General features: G+C 50.1%; 1 protein-coding gene across 19 annotated transcripts in view; it reads left to right on the top strand.

Annotated features, from left to right (window-relative positions):
- The window catches only part of KDM2B (lysine demethylase 2B), a 159,243-nt gene that overhangs the window by 121,513 nt on the left and 16,549 nt on the right, over positions 1–21,181 (top strand). For 12 of the 19 annotated variants that reach the window (XM_063614629.1, XM_063614634.1, XM_063614630.1 and 9 more), the window contains 4 exons: positions 11,853–12,077; positions 19,771–19,914; positions 20,651–20,737; positions 20,915–21,175. In XM_063614629.1, the coding sequence (XP_063470699.1) occupies positions 11,853–12,077; positions 19,771–19,914; positions 20,651–20,737; positions 20,915–21,175 (717 nt within the window). Of the gene's footprint in view, positions 1–11,852; positions 12,078–19,770; positions 19,915–20,650; positions 20,739–20,906; positions 21,176–21,181 lie in introns of all 19 variants that reach the window. The other 7 variants (XM_063614628.1, XM_063614626.1, XM_063614632.1 and 4 more) reach the window with 1 other exon arrangement.

Here is a 21,181-nt window from a genome sequence, read left to right as displayed (position 1 = left end):
TCAAAAAAAAACAAAAAAACGAAAAACAAACAAAAAAAACCAAACCTGTATTCACTGTAGCCAAATTTATTTCTTCCTCCTTCTCACATTGGTCAAGCCGATTGTGGCACTTGTGGAATCCTTAGCAAAGACTTGAGGTTGTATTGTTCACTTTATTTTTTTTCCCACTTGGTGCGCTGAGGGAGACGACATCTAAGCCAGGGCAGTGGGGGGCAGGCTTGTCTCATAGTCCCAACAGAGAAGGTGTTTGTCAGCTAAGGTACCCCGCAGTTGGGGGACACTCTCCTTGCGTCCCTGCACGCTTTCCTCAACAGTTTTCTCAGCCTGGGCCTGAGAAGAGTGGCTTCCTCCGAGGACTTCGAAGGCATTTGCATCTTCCAAAGCACAGCGAGGGTCTCTGGAGTCTCCAGCTTGCGGGCTCCAGACCCAGCTCTTCTCGAAGTTTCTCTCTACCTCTGCCCCACCCTGCTGCATGGGTTTGGCACCAAAGGAGATCCTTCATGAGGAGAGGTTGCCAAGTCCTGGAGTGTGGATGAACAAGTAGACTCGCCCACCTGCTGGATGAAAGGACCCGTCGGAGGGAGGCCCTGGTGGGATGCTGCTGTTGCCCAGTCCATCTCTGTAGTTGGTGTAGTCCTCACGCCCACCCCATCAGAGTTTTGGCTGCTCCGCCTTCTGAGCCTGTGCACTTCTCATCCCCACCTGAGACCTGTTGTGCTGCGCTGGCCTGTCTGCCCCATGCCTTCCCTCAGCAGCCTGGGTTTCCCCAAGTGTCACAGCCTGTGGGACAGGAGTCGGGACGGGCCCGCGGTGAGCGAGACCTTCTCTCACAGACTTCATTTGCTTCTCTAGTACAAAATGTGTCAGAAAATTCTTCAGCTTGCTTTCCAAGTTGAAGAGGTGTCTCCTAAAGGAGGGCTTTTAGAAGAATTCTTGTTCCATCTTGTTTTTTGTTTTGAGTCAGGGTCTTGCTCTGTCACGCAGGCTGGAGTACAGTGATATGATTATAACTCATTGCAGTCTTGAACTCCTGGGCTCAAGCGATCCTCCTGCCTCAGCCTCCTGAGTAGCCAGGACTACAGGCACGCATCACCACACTCAGCTACTAATTTTTTTATTTTTTATTTATATAGAGATGGGGTCTTGATACGTTGCCCAGGCTGTTCTTGAACTTCTGGCCTCAAGTGATCCTCTTGTCTTGGCCTCCCAAAGTGTTGGGATTACAGGCATGAGCCACTGCACCTGGCCAGTTTTTTTTTTTCTCTTGATGTGAAAATAGCTTCTATTATTTTTTCTATAAAAATGACTACAGGCTGGCTGCAGTGGCTCATGCCGGTTATCCCAGCACTTATGGGAGGCTGAGGCAGGTGGATGGCTTGAGCTCAGGTGTTTGGGACCAGCCTGGGCAACATGGTGAAATCCCATCTACAAAAAAGTACAAAAATTAGCCAGGTACAGTGTCATGCACCTGTAGTCCCAGCTACTCGGAGGCTGAGGTGGGAGAATTGCTTGAGCACAGGAGTTCGAAGCTGCAGTGAGTAGTGATGGCCCCATTGCATTCCAGCCTGGGTGACAGAGTAAGACCCTTTCTCAAAAAAATTTTTTAGAATAAAAATGACTACAGCTTGATGAAAAAATCAGGAAATTATGGAGAAGAAAATCTCTCAGAAATTTACGTGGTCGTAGAACCATTGTTACCAATTATAGCTATTTTATTTTACTTTAAGTTCTGGGATACATGTGCAGAACGTGCAGGCTTGTTATATAGGTATACATGTGGCATGGTGGTTTGCTGCACCTATTAACCCATCATCTAGGTTTTAAGCCCTACATGCATTAGGTATTTGTCTTAGTGCTTTTTTTTTTTTTTTTTTTTGAGACGGAGTCTCGCTCTGTTGCCCAGGCTGGAGTGTAGTGATGCGATCTCAGCTCACTGCAATCTCTGCATCCTGGGTTCAAGCGATTTTCCTGCCTCAGCCTCCTGAGTGGCTAGGCCTACAGGTGCGCGCCACCATGGCTGGCTAATTTTTGTATTTTTAGTAGAGACGGGGTTCACCGCTTGGTCAGGCTGGTCTTGAACTCCTGACCTTGTGATCCGCCCGCCTTGGCCTCCCAAAGTGCTGGGATTACAGGCATGAGCCACCATGCCTGGCCTCTTTTTTTTTTTTTTGAGACAGGGTCTCACTTTGTTACTTTGTTGCGCAGGCTGGAGTGCAGAGGTGCCACACACCTGGCTAATTTTTGTATTTTTTGTAGAGATGGGGTTTTGCTGTGTTGCCCAGGCTGGGCTTGAACTCCTGGGCTCAAACGATCTGCTGCCTCAGCCTCCCAAAGTGCTAGGATTACAGGTGTGAGCCACCACACCTGGCCTATAGCTTCTTAAACAGTGAAATTTTGCCAGCCAGGAGCGTTGGCTCGCGCCTGTAATCCCAACACTTTGGAGGCCAAGGCGGGCGAATCACAAGGTCAGGAGTTCGAGACCAGCCTGGCCAACATGGTGAACCCCCATCTCTACTAAGAATACAAAAAATTAGCTGGGCTTGGTGGCGGATGCCTGTAATCCCGGCTACTTGGGAGGCTGAGGCAAGAGAATCGCTTGAACCTGGGAGGCAGAGGTTGCAGTGAGCTGAGATTATGCCACTGCACTCTAGCCCAGGCAACAGTACGAGACTCCATCTCAAAAAAAAAAAAGTGAAATTTTAAGACAGGGGTTTCTGAGACTTCTTGAAAAGATATGCAAAAGTTTTGTTACTTTGTGTCTATATACATTTTTGGAGGAAGAGGTCTTTAGCTTTCCTCAGATTCTTCAGAGGTCCTCCCATCCCGTGGGCTTTCTGGTAGTTCTTGTGTTTTTAGTCTCTTGCTCCTTACTCTGTATATATTAAAAAACCCAGAGCCCTCCCTGGAGTCTACAGGCATGTGTTAAGGAGCCTGCAACACTCTGGTAAAATCCAGCTTTTCCTGGGCTGTCCATTATGCTTGCAGATTTGAGGACAGGAATAATACTGAGATAAATACGGCTGTGTCGTGTGATACAGTGCAATATTAGCATGCACAAGGAAATCGGGGGGCCTGTGGCCTTCCCTTGTGGGGCTGTCCATGTAATGTTATTTGGAGTACTTTGGCAGAAAACTTGGGACTGTCTTAATTGTAAAAACATACAGCTACATTTTACTGTTTTTCTCGCTTCTCTTGACAGTTGAAACTCGTAACTGCTCCCTTCTTGAAACTTCCCTGGCTCTCGTGATGCCACAGCCTCCTACTGCTTGTCTGGCCATTTCTCAGCCAGTTGGTTTTCCTCACCTGCCCCTTGAATGTTTTCAGTCTTGAAGGGACTGTTGGAGATTCTCTTTTCACTCTTCCATTCCCCCTGGACATCCTCATGGACTTAACTAGATTGAGCACCTATGTAGTGTTGGTTCCCAGGTATGTACCTTAGCTCTGGTTCCACCTGCTTGCTGGGCAACACCTTCCTTGGATGTCCCATGGGCCCTTTGGATTCCACATGCCCACAGCAGTCCTTGTTTCCTCCCCTCTCCCGAGCCCCCTTGTTCTTCTGTTGCTCAAGTCGGAAACCTCAGAGTCCTCCAGAAGTCTGCTTGCATACCCCATGTTCAGCCAATCACCGGGTCTTCTAAAACTGGGTCTGCTTCTAAAGCATCTCCTGAATCATCCCCTCCTCTTCATTCCTTCCATTCCTTCTGCTCCTGCCTTCATCATCTTCAGCTGATCTCCCTGTCTTTTGTCTTGCCCACTGCCCCAAAAATATCCACTCCCCTCACGGTTGCCAGAATACAGTCATGTTGTGAAGCCTTTAACTTACTGTGATGGGTCCAGTTCCCTACTGTGGTAGACGAGGCCCTGCAGGATGAGGCTCCAGCCACTTCAGAGCTGTTTTCCAGCAGATGTGTCGAGCTATTTGCAGTTTCTTGAATGTGTCATGCAGTTTCACATCTCTCTCTTGCTCTTCCTTCTGCCTAGAATATCCACTTAGTAACCTCACTCCCACCCCTGGCACGCAGGGTCCTGTTCTCCCTCTAAGACCCACCTTAGTCACCACCTCCTATGTTCTGGGGTGCTTTTTCCAGCCTCCCTTATCCATGATATGAGGCATCTCTTCTGGGTTAGCATGCCAGGGTCCAGGCTTTAGAGCCACTGCCTGGGTCTGTATCTCAGCTTTCTCATTCATTGATAGTATGACATCGGGTGGATGACTTAACTGTGCCATGCCTCAGTTTCCTCACTTGTAGATGGAGATAATAGTAATTCCTTCCTCATAGATTATTGATACAGAGTATGGTGGCTCATGCCGGTAATCCTAAAGCTTTGGGAGCCTGAGGTGGTAGGATTGCTTGAGGCTAGGAGTCCAAGACCAGCCTGGGTTACATAGCAAGACTCCATCCCTACCAGAAAAACAAAAAAGATTGTTGATACAGATATTGATGAATGACTAGCACTTAAGTAAGTGTTACCTTTTGGCCAGATTCGATGACTCACACCTGTAATCCTAGCACTTTGGGAGGCCAAGTCGGTTGGGTCACTTGAACCCAGAAGATCAAGACCAGCCTGTGTGACATAGTGGGACTCCATTGCTCAAAAAAAAAAAAGAAAAACAGAAAAAGAAAAGAAAAATTAGCTGGTGTGGTGGCACATGCCTGTATCTCGGCTACTAAGGAGGCTGACGTGGTAGGATCACCTGAGCCCTGGGAAGTTGAGGCTGCGGTTAGCTGAGATCGTGCCACTGCACTCCAGCCTGGGCGACAGATCGAGACCCTGTCTCAAAAACAGCTCTGCCACTGGAGTGCAGGGGCACGATCTTGGCTTACTGGAACCTCCACCTCCTGGTTTAAGCGATTCTCCTGCCTCAACCTAGATGTTAGTTTTTATTGTCATCATAATGATGTTGCCTTGCATTTATGTGGTTGCATGTCTTTCTCCTTCCAGAGTGTAATGCCTTTCAGACTAGGGAACACATTTTACTCATTTCTGTAGTCCCAGCACTTAGCATCAAATCAGATACATAATTCACAGCCAGGAAACACTTGGGTTGGTGGATGTGTGAATTAGGGGGTTAATGAATGAGTCTCCAGTGCAAATTATATACTCTATTAGTTCGTGATGTTAAGCATCTTTTCCTGTGCTTACTGGCCATTTATAGATCTTTTTTGGAGAAATAGCTATTTAAATCCTTTGTCCATTTAAAAATTACCTATTCATCTCTTTATTATTAAGTTGTCGGAGTTCTTTGTATATTCTGAGTACTAACTGCTTGCTAGATACATGATTTACAAATATTTTCTCCCATTCTATGGGCCTTTGCACATGATAGTGCCCTTTGAAGCACAAAAGTTTTTTGTTTTTTTTTCTTTTTTGAGATGGAGTTTCCCTCTTGTTGCCCAGGCTGGAGTGCAATGGTGTGATCTTGGCTCACCGCAACCTCTGCCTCCTGGGTTCAAATGATTCTCTTGCCTCAGCCTCCTGAGTAGCTGGGATTACAGGCATGTGCAACCACACCTGGCTAATTTTGTATTTTTAGTAGAGACGGGATTTCTCCATGCTTGTGAGGCTGGTCTCAAACTCCAACCTCAGGTAATCCTCCCGCCTTGGCCTCCCAAAGTGCTGGGATTACAGGCGTGAGCCACCATGCCCAGCAAAAGTTTTTAATTTTGATGAAGTCTAATTTATCTTTTTTTTTTTTTTGACACCTGTGCTTTTGGTATCATATCAGAGAAACCCTTGCCTAATTCAAAGTCATAAAGATTTACACTTGTGTTTTCTTCTAAGAGGTATATAATTTTAGCTGTGTGTTTAGGTCTTTGATCCATTTTTGAGTTAATTCGTATATGTGGTGTGAGGTAGGGGTCTATCTTTGTTCTTTTGCGTGTGGATAGCTATTCGTCCCAGCACCATATGTTGAAAAGACCATTCTTTTCCCAACTGAATTGCCTTGGCATCCTTGTTAAAAATCATTTGGTCAAAATATGAGTTTATTTCTGGACTCTCAATTCTGTTCCATTGATCTATAGGTCTGTGTTTATGCCACTACCATCACAGTCTTGTTTATTGTAGCTTTGTAGTGAGTTTTGAAATCAGAAAGTGTGTGTCTTTTTTTTTTTTATTTTTTGAGGCAGAGTCTCGCTCTATTGCCAGGCTGGAGTGCAGTGGCGTGATCTTGGCTCACTGCAACCTCCGCCTCCCGGGTTCAAGTGATTCTCCTGCCTCAGCCTCCCGAGTAGCTGGGACTACAGGCGTGCACCACCATACCCAGCTAATTTTTGTATTTTTAGTAGAGACCGGGTTTCACCAGGTTGACCAGGATGGTCTCAATCTCTTGACCTTGTGATCTGCCCACCTCGGCCTCCCAAAGTGCTGGGATTACAGGTGTGAGCCACTGCACCTGGCCTTTTTAGACAGAGTTTCACTTTTGTTGCCCAGGCTGGAGTGCAATGTCACAATCTTGGCTCACTGTAACCTCCACCCCCTGGATTCAAGTGATTCTCCTGCCTCAGCCTCCCAAGTAGCTGGGATTACAGGCATGTGCCACCACGCCTGGCTTATTTTGTATCTTTAGTAGGGATGGGGTTTCACCATGTTGGTCAGGCTGGCCTTGAACTTGTGATCTCAAGGGATCCACCTGCCTCAGCCTCCCAAAGTGCTGAGATTATAGGCGTGAGTCACCGCCCCCAACCCCCATCCCCCTATTTTTTTAAGATTGTTTTGGCCATTTCAGGTCTCTTGCATTTTCATGAATTTTAGGATAGTGTGTCAATTTCTGCAGAAAAGTCAGTTGGGTTTTTGTTTTGTTTTTATTTTTTGAATTCTTATTTTGTTTTTGAGACAAGGTTTTATTCTGTCATCCAAGTTGGATGCAGTGGCTTGATCTCAGCTCAGTGCAACCTCTGCTTCCTGTGCTCAGGTGATTCTCCAGCTTCAGCCTCCTGAGTAGCTCGGACTACAGGTGTGTGACAGCACACTCAGCTAGTCTTTTTATTTTTTTGGAATCTTGCTTTGTTGGCCAGGCTGGTCTTGAACTCCTGGGCTCAAGCGATCTGCCTATCTTGGCCTCCCAAAGTGCTGAGATTATAGGCGTGAGCCACTGTGCCCAGCCCCAGTTGGGATTTTGCTTGGGGTCGTGTTGAGTCTGTTGATGACTTTGGGGAGTATAACCGATCTTAACAATATTAAATCTTCCAATTCACGAACACGGATGTCTTTCCTTTAATTTAGGTTAATCCAAGTAATTTTAATCCCTATAATTTAGAGCTGAGGGATTGAGGAGGTTCTGCCCATGCATTTTCTGGTGGATAATATCTGGTAGACCAGAGGAACTCAAATATTGGTGGGATGAATGAATAAACCTTGATAGCATTCACTTAAAGGACAATGCTTTTGAGTTGCTGATGGAGAAGAGGTGTAGGAATACCAACATATTTGTGTGTGTGTGTGTGTGTGTGTGTGTGTGTGTTCATGTTCCAGATTTTCCTAACCTTTCATCGTGAGCTGAGGATATGGTTCCTGGGCTGATAAAATCAACAAGTGGCCTTGGTGTTGGGGATGCTGGTTCATAAATGAATGTCTGGGGATGCCATCACTTTCTTTGCTGAGACAGGGGTAGGACAGAGTGGAAGTTAGAATTGGTGTTTGAGGCCAGGCACAGTGACTCATGCCTGTAACCCCAGCACTTCAGGAGGCTGGGGCGGGCAAATCACTTGAGGCCAGGAGTTTGAGACCAGCCTGGCCAACATGACGAAACACTATCTCTACTAAAAATACAAAACTTAGCTGGGCTTGGTGGCGCACACCTGTAATTCCAGCTATTCGGGAGGCTGAAGCACAAGAATTGCTTGAACCCGGGAGCCAGAGGTTATAGTGAGCCAAGATCACGCCACTGCACTCCAGCCTGGGTGACACAGTGAGACTCTATCTCAAAAAAAAAAAAAAAAAAAAAGAAAAGCATTGGCGTTTGAAACTTTGGGTGGCACCCAAAAGATACCAGGACAGAGAAAGCTGTGTGCCAAAAGGAGAGAGCTCTGGCAGACTCACCTTCCTTTTTATTCCATTTGTCCCTTTTTGTGTCACCGTTTTCTGTATTCTGCCATCACGTTTCCTGGTTGGGTCTGCAGAGTCCCAGGTGGACTTTTTAATGGAGGCCTCCGAGATCTGTCTCACCTGTGGGTTTTTCAGTGGGCTTCATTAGGATACCGCGTTGCTCTGTCGCTGAACCAACTCTTGACGAGCCAGGCGGGGGCCACTGCCGGCAGCAGAAGCCTTCCTGGCCTGATTTGGCAGCGGCTAAACAGGGCCTCATCAAGGTCTCGAGAGACTGCAGCTTCTCACACCTCTTCTTTCGGGATGTTGTCTGGTATGTGTTCTGCGATTTTCCCGGATGTCTCAACTGCTGTTGAGGTCCAGGCAGGTTGTTTTCCATAGGCTGGATGAGAAGGTGCTTTGGATGGTGCAGGCAAATGGGCTTGTTTTGCAGTGACATAGGAGCTTCGAGACTCAGACTGGATTGGCCCAACGTTTTTACTTGCCCAGACACTGTCCTTGGGGCAGGGAGGCCAGAGGTGCTCGGTGGCTGTTGATACCTGCAGTTTCTTTGACCTCCTGGAATTTTTTCAGTTTTTCACCAGAGAAGCTCGTCTTTAGACTCTCTGGCTCTGGGGATCTGGTTTTGTCCTGGGAGGTGGCCCACACGCTGGCCACTTCACACCTCACTGGAGGCCTCAGATGCTGCCCACAGCGTTGCCTGTGGTATTTGAGGAGTGAGCTGGTAACAGGGCACCTGTCCTTTGGAGGGGTAGAATCAGAAAGTGCTATTGTGGGCTGTGATGACACGGAGAAACGTTTTTGGGTTTCTGCGTCTCTGGAAGTAGCTGTGCTTCTCTGTACCTCTTGTTGGCACCGTTCGCACTAAGGCATCGTGGCACTACCTGGGAAGCCCTTCCAGGAGCACGTGGCCATCCCAGTGGGTCTGTGGGCCCCTAGCTGCACTTCGCACATGCATTTGCTGTGGTTTAGTGTGTTCAGAGCACAGCTCCGGAGTCCGCGCATCCTGCTGGTTCCATGACCACAGGCAAATTACTGGCTTCAGTTTTCTTATATGAAAAATGGGGACATGAAGGCATCCTCTGCAGGGCTGTTATTGGGAAAGTTAGGTAATGTCATCAGTAAAGTGATCGCCATGGTGCCCGCAGATGGGGGTGCTCAGGGAATCCCTACCCTCATGCGGCATGGCCGTCATCTCGGTCGTCAGCGCTGCCTCGCCTGGCCTTGGCTGCTCTGTCGGCTGCTCAGCTTCAGGTTCACACTCTGCTCTGTGCCATTCTCAAATCCACAAAGCTCTGAAAACTGATCTTGTTTTACTTCTCACGTGGGCAGCCAGACTTGACTTGGATGGACGTGTGCAGTGTGTGGTGGACTTGGCCCCCGGAAGGTGCTAATCACCGTGGGACTATGCGAGTATGTTGGGGGCATCTGGCCGTCATTGTAAGGATGGATTTCTTCCTTTTTTGTTTTTTGAGACAGGGTCTTGCTCTGTCTCCTAGGCTGGAGTACAGTGGATGATCACAGCTCACTGCCACCTCAAACTCCTGGGCTCAAGCAATCCTTCCACCTCAGCTTCCTGAGTAGCTGGGTCTGCAGGTGCACACCACCACGCCTGGCTAATTTTAAAAATTTTTTGTAGGTCTCACTATGTTGCCCAGGCTGGTGTTGAATTCCTGACCTCAAGTGATCCTCCCACCTCAGCCTCCCAATGTGCTGGGCTTACAGGTGTGAGCCACCGTTCCTGGCACCCTTTGCTGCTTTGGAGGTGGTGGCCAGCTTGCCTGTGGGTGGCCCTGCAGTCCAGGGCTTGCCCTCCCTGTGACAAGGCCTCCGGCTGGGCTGCCCCAGAGCAGAGGGCAGGCATGACTGAGGGTCCTGAGCAGCTGGGGAAGACCAGTGGGAGATGAGGGTGGTAGAGCCAGGGAGCACCTCCCTTTCCTCTTTGGGGTTCACAACAGGTTAAGCAGGATGGAGGCCCAGAGCTCCAGTGCTTCCTGAGGGGCCACTCAGGCTGATGGGGGCCTGGAAGCTCCCTGAATGCTGCGGGAAGGTGAATCGGAGGGAGGGATCTGCTTAGGTGTTGACAGCAAAGTGGGTGGCACGTGAGGCTGCGGGCTTTCTGCAGGGACCACTGCACTGGAGAAGAAAGTTGATGGTGGCGAGGCTGTATTCGAGGAGAAAGGGGGGCTGTTTTTCTTCCTATGCAGTTGGAAGTTTCTAGGAAGCCCCTAGGGTGCAGGGAGTTGTGTGTGTTGTGGGAGGGGGTCCCTGTGATGTGGACCTTCTTCTCCATTGGAGTGGATGAATAGTAACAGCTTTCCTGGGTCTGTGTGCTCCCAAAAGTATGGGGTTTTGTTTGGGGATTCAAGTATGACAAGTCACTGAAATGAAGAGGGTGGGACTCTGGAACAAAAGGTGTTCAGTTAGCTGAAAAGGGGCTTTAGGCATTAGACGCCGTTAGGTCAGCTGGTTTCCAGGGTGACCACGTGTCTCCCTGACAGGGACTTCACCGTTTCTCAGCCACCCCAGGCTCTCCAGAAAGATGCCACAGACAAGAAAAGCTCTCCTATCCTGGTCCCTCCCACTACAGGTCCCAAGTGGACAGGGGACCTCCGTGGACAGTGTCCTCTGCAGCTAGCTTAGGGCTCCCCCGTAGATCCTGGGTCTGCAGGAGGCTCTGGGGCTGGAAACCAGAGGGCAGGGGCTGTGGCTGTCCCATTTTCCTGGCTTAGCTACTAGCCCAGCTCCATCTACTGTCTCTCTTCTGTGAGTCCCAGGGAAGGGAGCATTTGGAGCCCATCTAGGGAAGATCTGAGTAGTCAGGGACCTGAAGGTTACTATCCCATCCTCCCTGGGGTGGTTCTGGTTTGTTGAGTGCATTCTGCATGCCAGGCTGGCTCGTAGAGAGGTGCAGTGGCGGACAAGACACCTGTGGTGAGTGCCCTCCTGTGCCCCGTCTCAAAGGGAGGGAACAGGTGATTACCATCATGAGCGCTCTAACAGGATCTCCCGGAGGGGCCCTGAACCCAGTGCAGGTGGGCAGGAGGGGCTTCCAGAAGAAAGCAGCCTGTAAACTGACCAGACAGGATGAGTGGGCATCAGCCAACTGGCTTGTGGGGGTGGGGTTGGCCTTCCGGGCTGGAGGAAGAGAGACCAATTGTGTGGCCCCTTGCGGTCTTTCTTGGGGAGCAGACGGAGGTGGGAAAGGTGGGTAGGGTCTGAGCCTGTGGGTGCGGCCATGGAAGGTCTCGAGCTGTGTGCTGCGGCAAGAAGCACGCGCCCTCTGTCGTCCTCTCCTAGAGCTGCCATAAAGGGTGGCTTAAAACAACGGGCCTTTCTTCTCTCCCAGTTCTGGAGGCCAGGAGTCTGAAGTCAGTCAAGGTGTGGGCTGGCTGGCCGGGCTGGCTCTGCGGGCTCTGGGGGAGGGTCCTTCCCCGGGCCTCCAGCTCCTGGTATGTGCTGCCATGCCTGGCACTTCTTGGCTTGTAGACAGGGCTCCAGTGTGTGGAAGGCCTGTGTCTTCACACACGTTCTCTACTTGCGTGTCTGTCTCTGTGTCCAAATGTCCCCCTTTCGTAAGGACACTAGTAATACTCGATTAGCGTTCACCTGAATTACCTCGTTTAACCTGACGGTCTCTGCAAAGCCCCCATCTCCAAATAGAGATCACACTCTGAGGAATGGGGTTTAGAGCCCCCATCGTGTCTTTCTGGGGTACACAGTTTGTTCCCTAACACTCTTTCCGGGGGTCTGGCCGTGCCTGCAGCCTCCTCATCTGACCAGTTCTGTCTGTTCCCCTGCAGAACCGGGCTGTGGGTCGGCCCAAGGGGAAGCTGGGCCCGGCCTCCGCGGTGAAGTTGGCCGCCAACCGGACAACGGCAGGAGCTCGGCGGCGCCGGACGCGATGCCGCAAGTGCGAGGCCTGCCTGCGGACCGAGTGCGGAGAGTGCCACTTCTGCAAGGACATGAAGAAGTTCGGGGGCCCCGGGCGCATGAAGCAGAGCTGCATCATGCGGCAGTGCATCGCGGTGAGTGCGGCCCCCGCCCAGCCCTGCGCTCGATTCAGGCCCCTGCATGCCGGCCCGCGTGTCTGACCGCTGCTCGCTCTGGCTGCTCCTCCGCACACAGAGAAGCCGGGGCTGTGGACTCCCCGAGAGCTCTTCCTGTGGACGGGAGGGCGCTGGCCGCTTCGCAGGCTCAGGCCTCCTGCTCCTGCCCTCCTAGGTTGCCCAGGTACTTTGAAGTTGCTGCCATTAAAGATGACAGGCAGCTTGTCCTGTCTGTGACCCCGTTGCCAACATTACGGTTCTGGGTGACGGTTCTGGGGCCTTCCTTCCTTCCTTCCGGCCCTGCCTTCAGAGTCAGAAGTCTGGGTGGAAGGTCAGTGCCCCATCTCAGGGGGCTGCCCCCAACAAGGAGTGATTTATGGTACTGAGGAGCCGCGCCGGGGAGAGCCTGGCCCGCCCCTCCACACCGCCTGGCCTCAGCTCCAGCAGTGGCCCCGCACCGCTGGTCTCGTCCCCAGACAGGGCAGTGGACGTGGACTTCCGCAACGGGGCGAGGTCGCGGGGTTTGCCCTTGAATCCCCTTGTACACACCCACATGCTCTGCCTTCCCCAGGGCGCTGCTCCCCGGGGGCCGGCGGTCCTCCCTGTGGAGGAGTCATCTCCCAGTCCCCGTGGAAAAGCAGGCTCGGCTGGAGGGACGGGATTCCTCGGCCCTGCTGCGCTCATCTGCAGGCCCAGCCTGGCATAGGGTGAGCCCTTCCTCCTTGGCTGCCGATGCCCCGCAGGCCCAGACACCTCAGCCATCTCCTTTCACGCATATTTCTTGTGTTTTGTTTTTTCAAATTGTGGTCAAAAAATACATTAATCATTTTTTAAGCATGCAGTACAGTAGTATTACCATATGCACGTTTTTGGGAAGGTGATCCCTAGAACTTTTTCATTTTGTAAAAAAACTCCGTACCCACTGAAGCTCTACTCCCCTTTCCCCTCCCTCAACCCGGGCAACCACCATCCACTTTCAGTTTCTAAGAGCTTGACTCCTCTCGGGACCTCATAGAAGTGGAATTATGCGGTAATTGGCTTTCTGTGATTGGATTGGCTTGTTTACAGCCCTGAGCATAATGTCCTCAGGGTTCATCCATGTTGAAGCATATGACAGTTTCCTTTTTTTTATGGCCGATTAATACTCTGTTGTGTGTTTATACCAAATTTTCTTTTTTTTTTTCTGAGATGGAGTCTTGCTCTGTCGCCCAGGCTGGAGTGCAGCAGTGGAATCTTGGCTTACAACAAACAACCCCCGCCTCCTGGGTTCAAGCGATTCTCCTGCCTCAGTTGCCTGAGTAGCTGGGATTACAGGCACCCGCCACCACATCTGGCTAATTTTTATATTTTTAGTACAGATGGGGCTTCATCACGTTGGCCAGGCTGGTCTCAAACACCTGACCTCAAGTGATCCGCCCACCTCGGCCTCCAAGAGTGCTGGGATTCCAGGCGTGAGCCCCCACACCTGGCTCAAATTTTCTTTATCCATTCGTCTGTTGATGGACATACGGATTGCTTTCACCTCTTGCCTATTGTGAATAGTGCTGCAGTGAATATGGGTGTGCACATATCTCTTTGATATCATGTTTTGAATTCTTCTGGATATACAATTGACCCTTGAACAACACAAGGGTTGGGGCACCATCGGACCCCTGTGCAGTTGAAAATCTGTGTGTAACTTCTGACTTCCCTAAAACTTAAATACTGTTAGCCCTGTTGTTGACCAGAAGCCTTACCAGTAACAAAAACAGTCCATTAACACATATTTTGTATGTATTATATACTGTATTCTCACAATAAAATAAGCTGGAGAAAAGAAAATATTAAGAAGATCATAAGGAAAATATATTTATCATTCATTAAGTGGAAGTGGATCATCATAACGGTCTTCATGCTCGTCATCTTCACGTTGTGTAGGCAGAGGAGGAGGGGTTGGTCTTGCTGTCTCAGAGGTGGCAGAGGCAGAAGAGATGGAGGAGGTAGAAGAGGGGGCAGGAGACGCAGGCACACTCGGTATAATTTTATTGAAAAAAACTCGGCATATAAGTGGGCCTGCACAGTTCAATCCTGTGCTGTGTAAGGGTCAACTCTGCCCAGAAGTGGGCTTGCTGGGTCATATGATGATTCTATTTTTAACTTTTTGAGGAACCTCTGTACTGTTGGCCACTGCGGCTGTGCCGTTTTACATTCCTACCACGGGTGCATGAAAGTTCCTGTTTCTTTTTTTTTTTTTTTTTTTTTTTTTTTTTGAGACGGAGTCTCGCTGTGTCACCCAGGCTGGAGTGCAGTGGCACGATCTCGGCTCACTGCAAGCTCCACCTCCTTGGTTCACGCCATTCTCCTGCCTCAGCCTCCCGGGTAGCTGGGACTACCGGTGCCCGCCACCACGCCTGGCCAATGTTTTGCATTTTTAGTAGAGATGGGGGTTTCACCATGTTGGCCAGGATGGTCTCGATCTCCTGACCTCGCGATCCGCCCACCTCGGCCTCCCAAAGTGCTGGGATTACAGGCGTGAGCCACTACACCTGGCGAAGGTTCCTGTTTTTCTACATCCCCACCAACATCTGTTATGTTATGGGCTTTTAGTTTGTTTTTTTTTTAGTAGCCATCCTAATGTGTATGAGGTGACATCTCACTGTAGTTTAGATTTACTTTTCCCTAATTCTTAGTGATGTTGAGCATCTTCTCACGTGCTTATTGGTTGTCTGTCTTCTTTGCAGAAATGTCTGAGTCCTTAGCCCGTTTTTAAACTGATTTTCTTTTTTCTTTCTTTTTTTTTTTTTTTTTTTTTTTGAGACAGAGTCTCATTCTTTTGGCCAGGCTGGAGTGCAGTGGCGCAATCTCGGCTCACTGCAATTTCTGCCTCCTGGGTTCAAGAAATTATCCTGCCTCAGCCTCCCAAGTAGCTGGAGTTACAGGCACGTACCTCCACACCCAGCTAATTTTTGTATTTTTGGTAGAGGCAGGGTTTCACTCTGTTGGCTAGGCTGGTCTCAAACTCCTGACCTCAGGTGATCACCCTCCTGCCTTGGCCTCCCAAAGTGCTGGGATTACAGTGCATCTGGCCTAAATTGGTTTTCTCTTGGGGGTTTTTGTTGCTGAGTTAGAGGAGTTCTAGATATGTTTTGGATATTAACCCTTATCAGGTCTCTGGTTTGCAAGGATTTTCTCCCATCCTGTAGATTGCCTTTTCACTCTGTCTATTGTTTTTTTTGCTGCAGAAGTTCAGTTTCACTGCTTGTGCTTTTAATTGGTACCCGAACCCCATTTCCATGGATTTCAGGGAATTTGTGAGCCGTCCTGAAATTAAATGCATTTTTGTCTGTCTGCATGCATGGATGTGCATTTTTTGGAGACTGGGTCTATGTGACCCATTGGATCCTATAGAATTTAAAAGAGCTTGTCTATAGCAACTCTTGGTTTTTAGAATGGTGTCACCTAAAACTCAGTGTGTGCCAGCAATGAACCCACGACTGTCTTTTTCTCTTTGGCATTACTTTCTCTCCCAGCCCCCATGTGCTGGGCCCAGTTGTAGGAAACTTGTCTCGGGTGCCATCTTATCTTTGCAGCTCTGGTACCTGGCACAGTGCGTGCTGGTTGAAGGAAACCCCATTTTTCTACGTCTCTTACTCTCTTCAGCTTGACATGGCTTCTGGAACTGATGGCAGATGCAGGCTTGGCCCGACCCTTGGAGTCCTTCTTACTCTTCTCCCAGCCCTTCTGCTCTGCCAGGGCACTTCTCACGTGTTACCCACCTGTGACATACGCAGCCCCACCTATCTTCCTCTTCTGGCCCCTCCCTTTGCTCTGTCACTGGGGCTGCCTCTGTAGCCTCCCCTCTCCACCATGTCCCTGCTGGTGTCGTGCAGTCTGCCCCCCCAACACGCGCCCCAAGCCCCCCACCAGCCCCTGCAGGAGATTCGCCTCTGGCGCCGCCTCCCATCCTGCCACCTGGCTCAGAGCCAGTTATGCCATCTGCGCCCCCCCCCCCCCAGACCCTCTTCTTGCCGTGTGGGCCATGCTTCACCCTGTGCCCCCCGCTGCAGTCTGGTCCCCAGCCGTCCCCTTTGGCCCGGCCTGCTCTGTGCAGGCTGCTCTGTCCTCATTCACCTTGAGGCCTCGCGGCCTTGCCCACTTGGCTTCTCTCCACCCTGACCTCCGAGTCCTCCAGAAATCAGCCTCTGCTGCTTCTAAGAACGCTTGAACACGACTTTTCCATGTTTTCTTCGGATTTCAGCGACTAATATCTTTGTCTTCCCAAATAGCTCATGGGGAGCAGCCGTCTCCCTCACTCCTGTGCCCCCCAGGACCTTGTTTCAGGCCGTGGCAGATGTGTGTTTGGTATTTGTGGAAGGAACGATGACTGCCTTGCCTTCTGTGTCCCGTTTATTAGAATTCAAACATTTGCGCCATTTAATCAAGTCGTTTTCACTTATCAATGGCGTGTACATCCCAGCCTGCTTGAAGCTCCTCTGAGCAGCATAATGAAGGTTGGCTGTGTGCTTCCTCTGTCTGCAGGTTCGGGATGAGGCTGACCTGCCCTGGCCTCGGGGGGCTCACAGCATCAAGTTCTCACACTTCGTGGTCTCAGGGACCCCTTCATGCTCTTAAAAGTTATAAGGACCCTAAAGAGCTTTTCTTTTATGTAGGCTATATATTTATTAATATTGACTGTATTAGAAATTTAAACTGAGTTTGGTGTGAGAGGACTTTAGCTAAAAAAAAAAAAAAAAAAAAAAAATTAAAACAGGCTTTTTTTTTTTTTTTTTTTGAGACAGTCTTGCTCTGTCGCCCAGGCTGGAGTGCAGTGGTGTGCTCGTGCCTCACTGCAGCCTCTACTTCCTGGGCTCAAGCAGTCCTCCCACCTCAGCCTCCCGAGTAGCTGGGACTACAGGCATTCACCACCACGCTCAACTAATTTTTGTACTTTTTTGTAAAGACACGGTTTTGCCACATTGCCCAGGCTAGTCTCAAACTCCTGGGCTCAGGCAGTCCGCCTGCCTTGGCCTCCCAAAGTGCTGGGATTGCAGGCATGTGCTACCACTCCTGGCTAAGAAATTTTTTTAGATTTTAAATTTATCTTAAAATAACAAGAAAACCCATGACGTGTTAATAGAAATAACATATTTTGGCTGGGCATAGTGGCTAACGCCTGCAATCCCTGCAATTTGGGAGGCTGAGGTGGGAGGATCACTCGAGGTCAGGAGTTTGAGACCAGCCTGGCCAACATGGTGAAACCCCATCTCTACTAAAAATACAAAAATTACCCAGCACACCTGTAGTCCCAGCTACTCGGGAGGCTAAGGTGGGAGAATCGCTTGAACCCAGGAGGCAGACGGAGAGGTTGCAGTGAGCCGAGATCACATCACTGCACTCCAGACTGGGCGACAGAGCAAGACACCATCTCAAAAATAAATAAATAAGAAAAAAGAAATAACATATTTTTATGAGAAATAATTACATTTTCCAAAACAAAAAGAATGGCATTGTTTTGTATTTTTGTAAATCTCTTTTATGTCTGGTTCATTAGAAGGGACTTGGAATTGCCGGGTGCAATGGTTCATGCCTGTGATTCTGGCACTTTGGGAGGCCGATGCGGGTGGATCATGAGGTCAGGAGTTCGAGACCAGCCTGGCCAACATGGTGAAACCCCCCGTCTCTACTAAAAATACAAAAAATTAGCTGGGCGTGGTGGTGGGCGCCTGTGCTACTCGGGAGGCTGAGGCAGGAGAATCGCTTGAACCCAGGAGGCAGAGGTTGCAGTGAGTCGAGACCGCTCCACTGCACTCCAGCCTGGGCAACAGAACAAGACTCCAGTCTCAAAAAATAAAAAAAAAACAGAAAAGACCTGGAATTTTCATATCTGCTTCTGTGTTATGTCTATTGTGATATGTTGTTTTGGAGGGAGTATGAGGAAAATTTGGCCTCAGATATATACTACTTGGAAAAGGGAGGAGTGTTTTAATAGCCTTTTTGATAATTGTGGATACTCTGATACTCAACTAGAACTCAACAGTTTTTTTTAAAGTTTAGTTGCAATGTGGAGTCTGAAACTGTATCAATGAGCTGTTCACATTGTTACACTGAAAGTCATTAGCCTGTCTTGCCCTTTGAGTAGCTCATTTGCTCAGGCCTGATGTTGTAACACCATGTATTGGTCATCTGGAAAATACTGGCTCCCTGAGTTAGGTGGATTTTCCAAATATTGGCACATAATATTATTTTAGAAATCACGTTTGTTAATATGATTACTGATCTCCTCGGAAAAGTCTCAGTTTTGGGAAGCTGTGTGGGTTATGGTGGTTCATGTAAGTTTTCCAAAGTCTAATTTTCATTCAGAAACTTGAATTTTATCATTTGCACCAAATGCTGTCAGTTATTTTTCTGGAAATGACAAGCTCACTTCTTTGATCTTCACAAAAATACACCAGTGTCCAGGGGGTTTCTATCAGTCATTCCTTCAAGTAAAAATAATCTATGGAGAAAGTGGCCATTTCAGCTCCCCCCTCAGTCATGAGTGCCTTTCCTTTGGTACGTGTCACCTGTGTGCCGAGGCACTTTACGCATACTTCTTATTGTCACAAAGCACGTGAAAAGGATGTGTACTCTAGGGTAAGGTTTTCATAAAGTAATTTTTACTGTTTCATCAGAGATATTCTTAGATGAAACTGGTGATCTTTCTTCTTTCTTTTTTTTTTTTTTTGACGGAGTCTCGCTCTGTCACCCAGGCTGGAGCGCAGTGGCATGGTTTCGGCTCACTGCAACCTCCGCCTCCTGGGTTCACACCATTCTTCTGCCTCAGTCTCCCGAGTAGCTGGGACTACAGGCGCCCACCACCACGCCTGGCTAATTTTTTTTTTGTATTTTTAGTAGAGACGGGGTTTCACCGTGTTAGCCAGGATGGTCTCGATCTCTTGACCTTATGATCCGCCCGCCTCGGCCTCCCAAAGTGCTGGGATTACAGGCGTGAGCCACTGTGCCCGGCCTGGTGATCTTTTTGATAAGCGTATGGCCATGAGTCACCCCATGGCTGCTGGTGCAGCTGGGGGCCTTGCCTTGGCCAGGAGTTTCACCCACCAGTACAAATATCAATACTGTGCAAAAGGCAAATAACATCTGTTATTCTGAAGACAGTTCTGACCTCCTAACCTTTCTGTAAAGGTCTTGGGAGCCTGCAGTCCATGGTCTGTGCCTTGAATACCCACTGGTGAGATGCAGCTTCATCTCATCTGCATGGATCTGGGCTGGGCTCACGCCCCTGCTCCTTTGGGGCTTTTCTGAATGTGAGGCCTTCCCTGACTTCCGTATTTAAAATCAGCCCCCTTCTGCCTCTCACTCCAGCCCTCTAATTTTTCCCCATGTCTCTGTCTCTAACATACTCTGTCCTTCATTTTGTCTGCCTCCCTCCACTAAAATGTAAGCTCTGGATGGCAGAGATTTTGAGCTGTCTTGTTCCTTGCTGTATCCCCAGCAATTAAGAGTAGTATCTGGCATGTGGAGGTAGTAGCCTGTTAACGTATTTCAGTGAGTGAGTGAGCGAATGTGCCTGGGCCACTTTCCTGGGGTCTCCTGGCAGGCCCAAGGGGAGCAGCTCATTGCCCTTGACCTGGCCCCCCTGGGGGTCCATGCTCCCCACCCCTGATGACTTGTCTTGTTCTCCCTGGCTCCTCAGCCAGTGCTGCCCCACACTGCCGTGTGCCTTGTGTGTGGCGAGGCGGGGAAGGAAGACACGGTGGAAGAGGAGGAAGGCAAGTTTAACCTCATGCTCATGGAGTGCTCCATCTGCAACGAAATCATCCACCCTGGATGCCTTAAGGTGAGTGGCCCAGTGGGGACAGGTGGTGCTGACGCTATGGGGCAGGTAGGGTTGCTGGAGATGCTGGTGAGAGGGTGGGATGCAGGTCTTGCAGTGAATTCCTGGAGGATTCCTGAGTCTGGGTGATCCTGTGTGTCAAGGGATAAGCCCAGGGCAAGGAGGGCCTGGAGTACCTCAGAGACCCAGTGTCATCAAAGGAATAAACACACCCCCACCTCCCAGGATGTCAGAACCAGAGAGGGTTTCCAGAGTCTCAGTGGATGGCAAACACAAGCTGCTTGTTTGTAGCTGGGCCAGAGGGAGCGCCTCCAGGTGGCTCCAGGCTTCTGGGAGAAGAAGGCCCCACACCTCACTCCTTCCCCCAGCACCCAGTAGAGTCCTCTGCAAAGTCCTTTCTGCATGCCAGGCACTGAGCTGGTGGCTTTACCTGGATCATACTCCCCCAGCGAGATGGGCACACTAACTTTTATGGCCAAGGGCACCAGCCCACAGAGACGGAGTGTCTTGCCCAGGGTCCCAGAGAAGCAAAGGGGCTCAGCCTCTGAACCCTGGCCTGGATCCACAGCTGCCCATCTCTGCCAGCCTCTGCGGCTGTTTTCTTTTGGCTGGAAACGGGATAGACGTGATGTTGGGGAGGGGGTGCTGCTGCTTCTGGAAGACATGGCCTCACAGACCCTTGTGCCCGTGGGCCCTCTTCTCTGCCCATCCCTTTTCTGAGTCCTGGTGTTCCCCGCAGATTAAGGAGTCAGAGGGTGTGGTCAACGACGAGCTTCCAAACTGCTGGGAGTGTCCGAAGTGTAACCACGCCGGCAAGACCGGGAAAGTGAGTGCCGGGCTCCAAGTCCCAGGGTCAGTCGGGAGAGGGGCGGGCCTGGGCCTGGCCCGGACCAGCCTGTCCCAGGAGTGTCAGGCAGGTGGGGTGCCGTGGGCCTGGGGAGGAGGAAGGGCAAGTCCAAAGGTATACAGTTGGTCTGTTCCTTCTCTCTTTTTGGCCTACAAGCAAAAGCGTGGCCCTGGCTTTAAGTACGCCTCCAACCTGCCCGGCTCCCTGCTCAAGGAGCAGAAGATGAACCGGGACAACAAGGAAGGGCAGGAGCCTGCCAAGCGGAGGAGCGAGTGTGAGGAGGCGCCCCGGCGCAGGTCGGATGAGCACCCCAAGAAGGTGCCGCCGGACGGCCTCCTGCGCAGAAAGTCTGATGACGTGCACCTGAGGAAGAAGCGGAAATACGAGAAGCCCCAGGAGCTGAGTGGACGCAAGCGGGTACGG

Source organism: Symphalangus syndactylus, chromosome 13, assembly GCF_028878055.3.
Source record: "Symphalangus syndactylus isolate Jambi chromosome 13, NHGRI_mSymSyn1-v2.1_pri, whole genome shotgun sequence".
NCBI lineage: Eukaryota > Metazoa > Chordata > Mammalia > Primates > Hylobatidae > Symphalangus > Symphalangus syndactylus.
The sequence above is the reverse complement of the archived record's forward strand: the minus strand, read 5'-3'. Positions and strand labels throughout refer to the sequence as shown.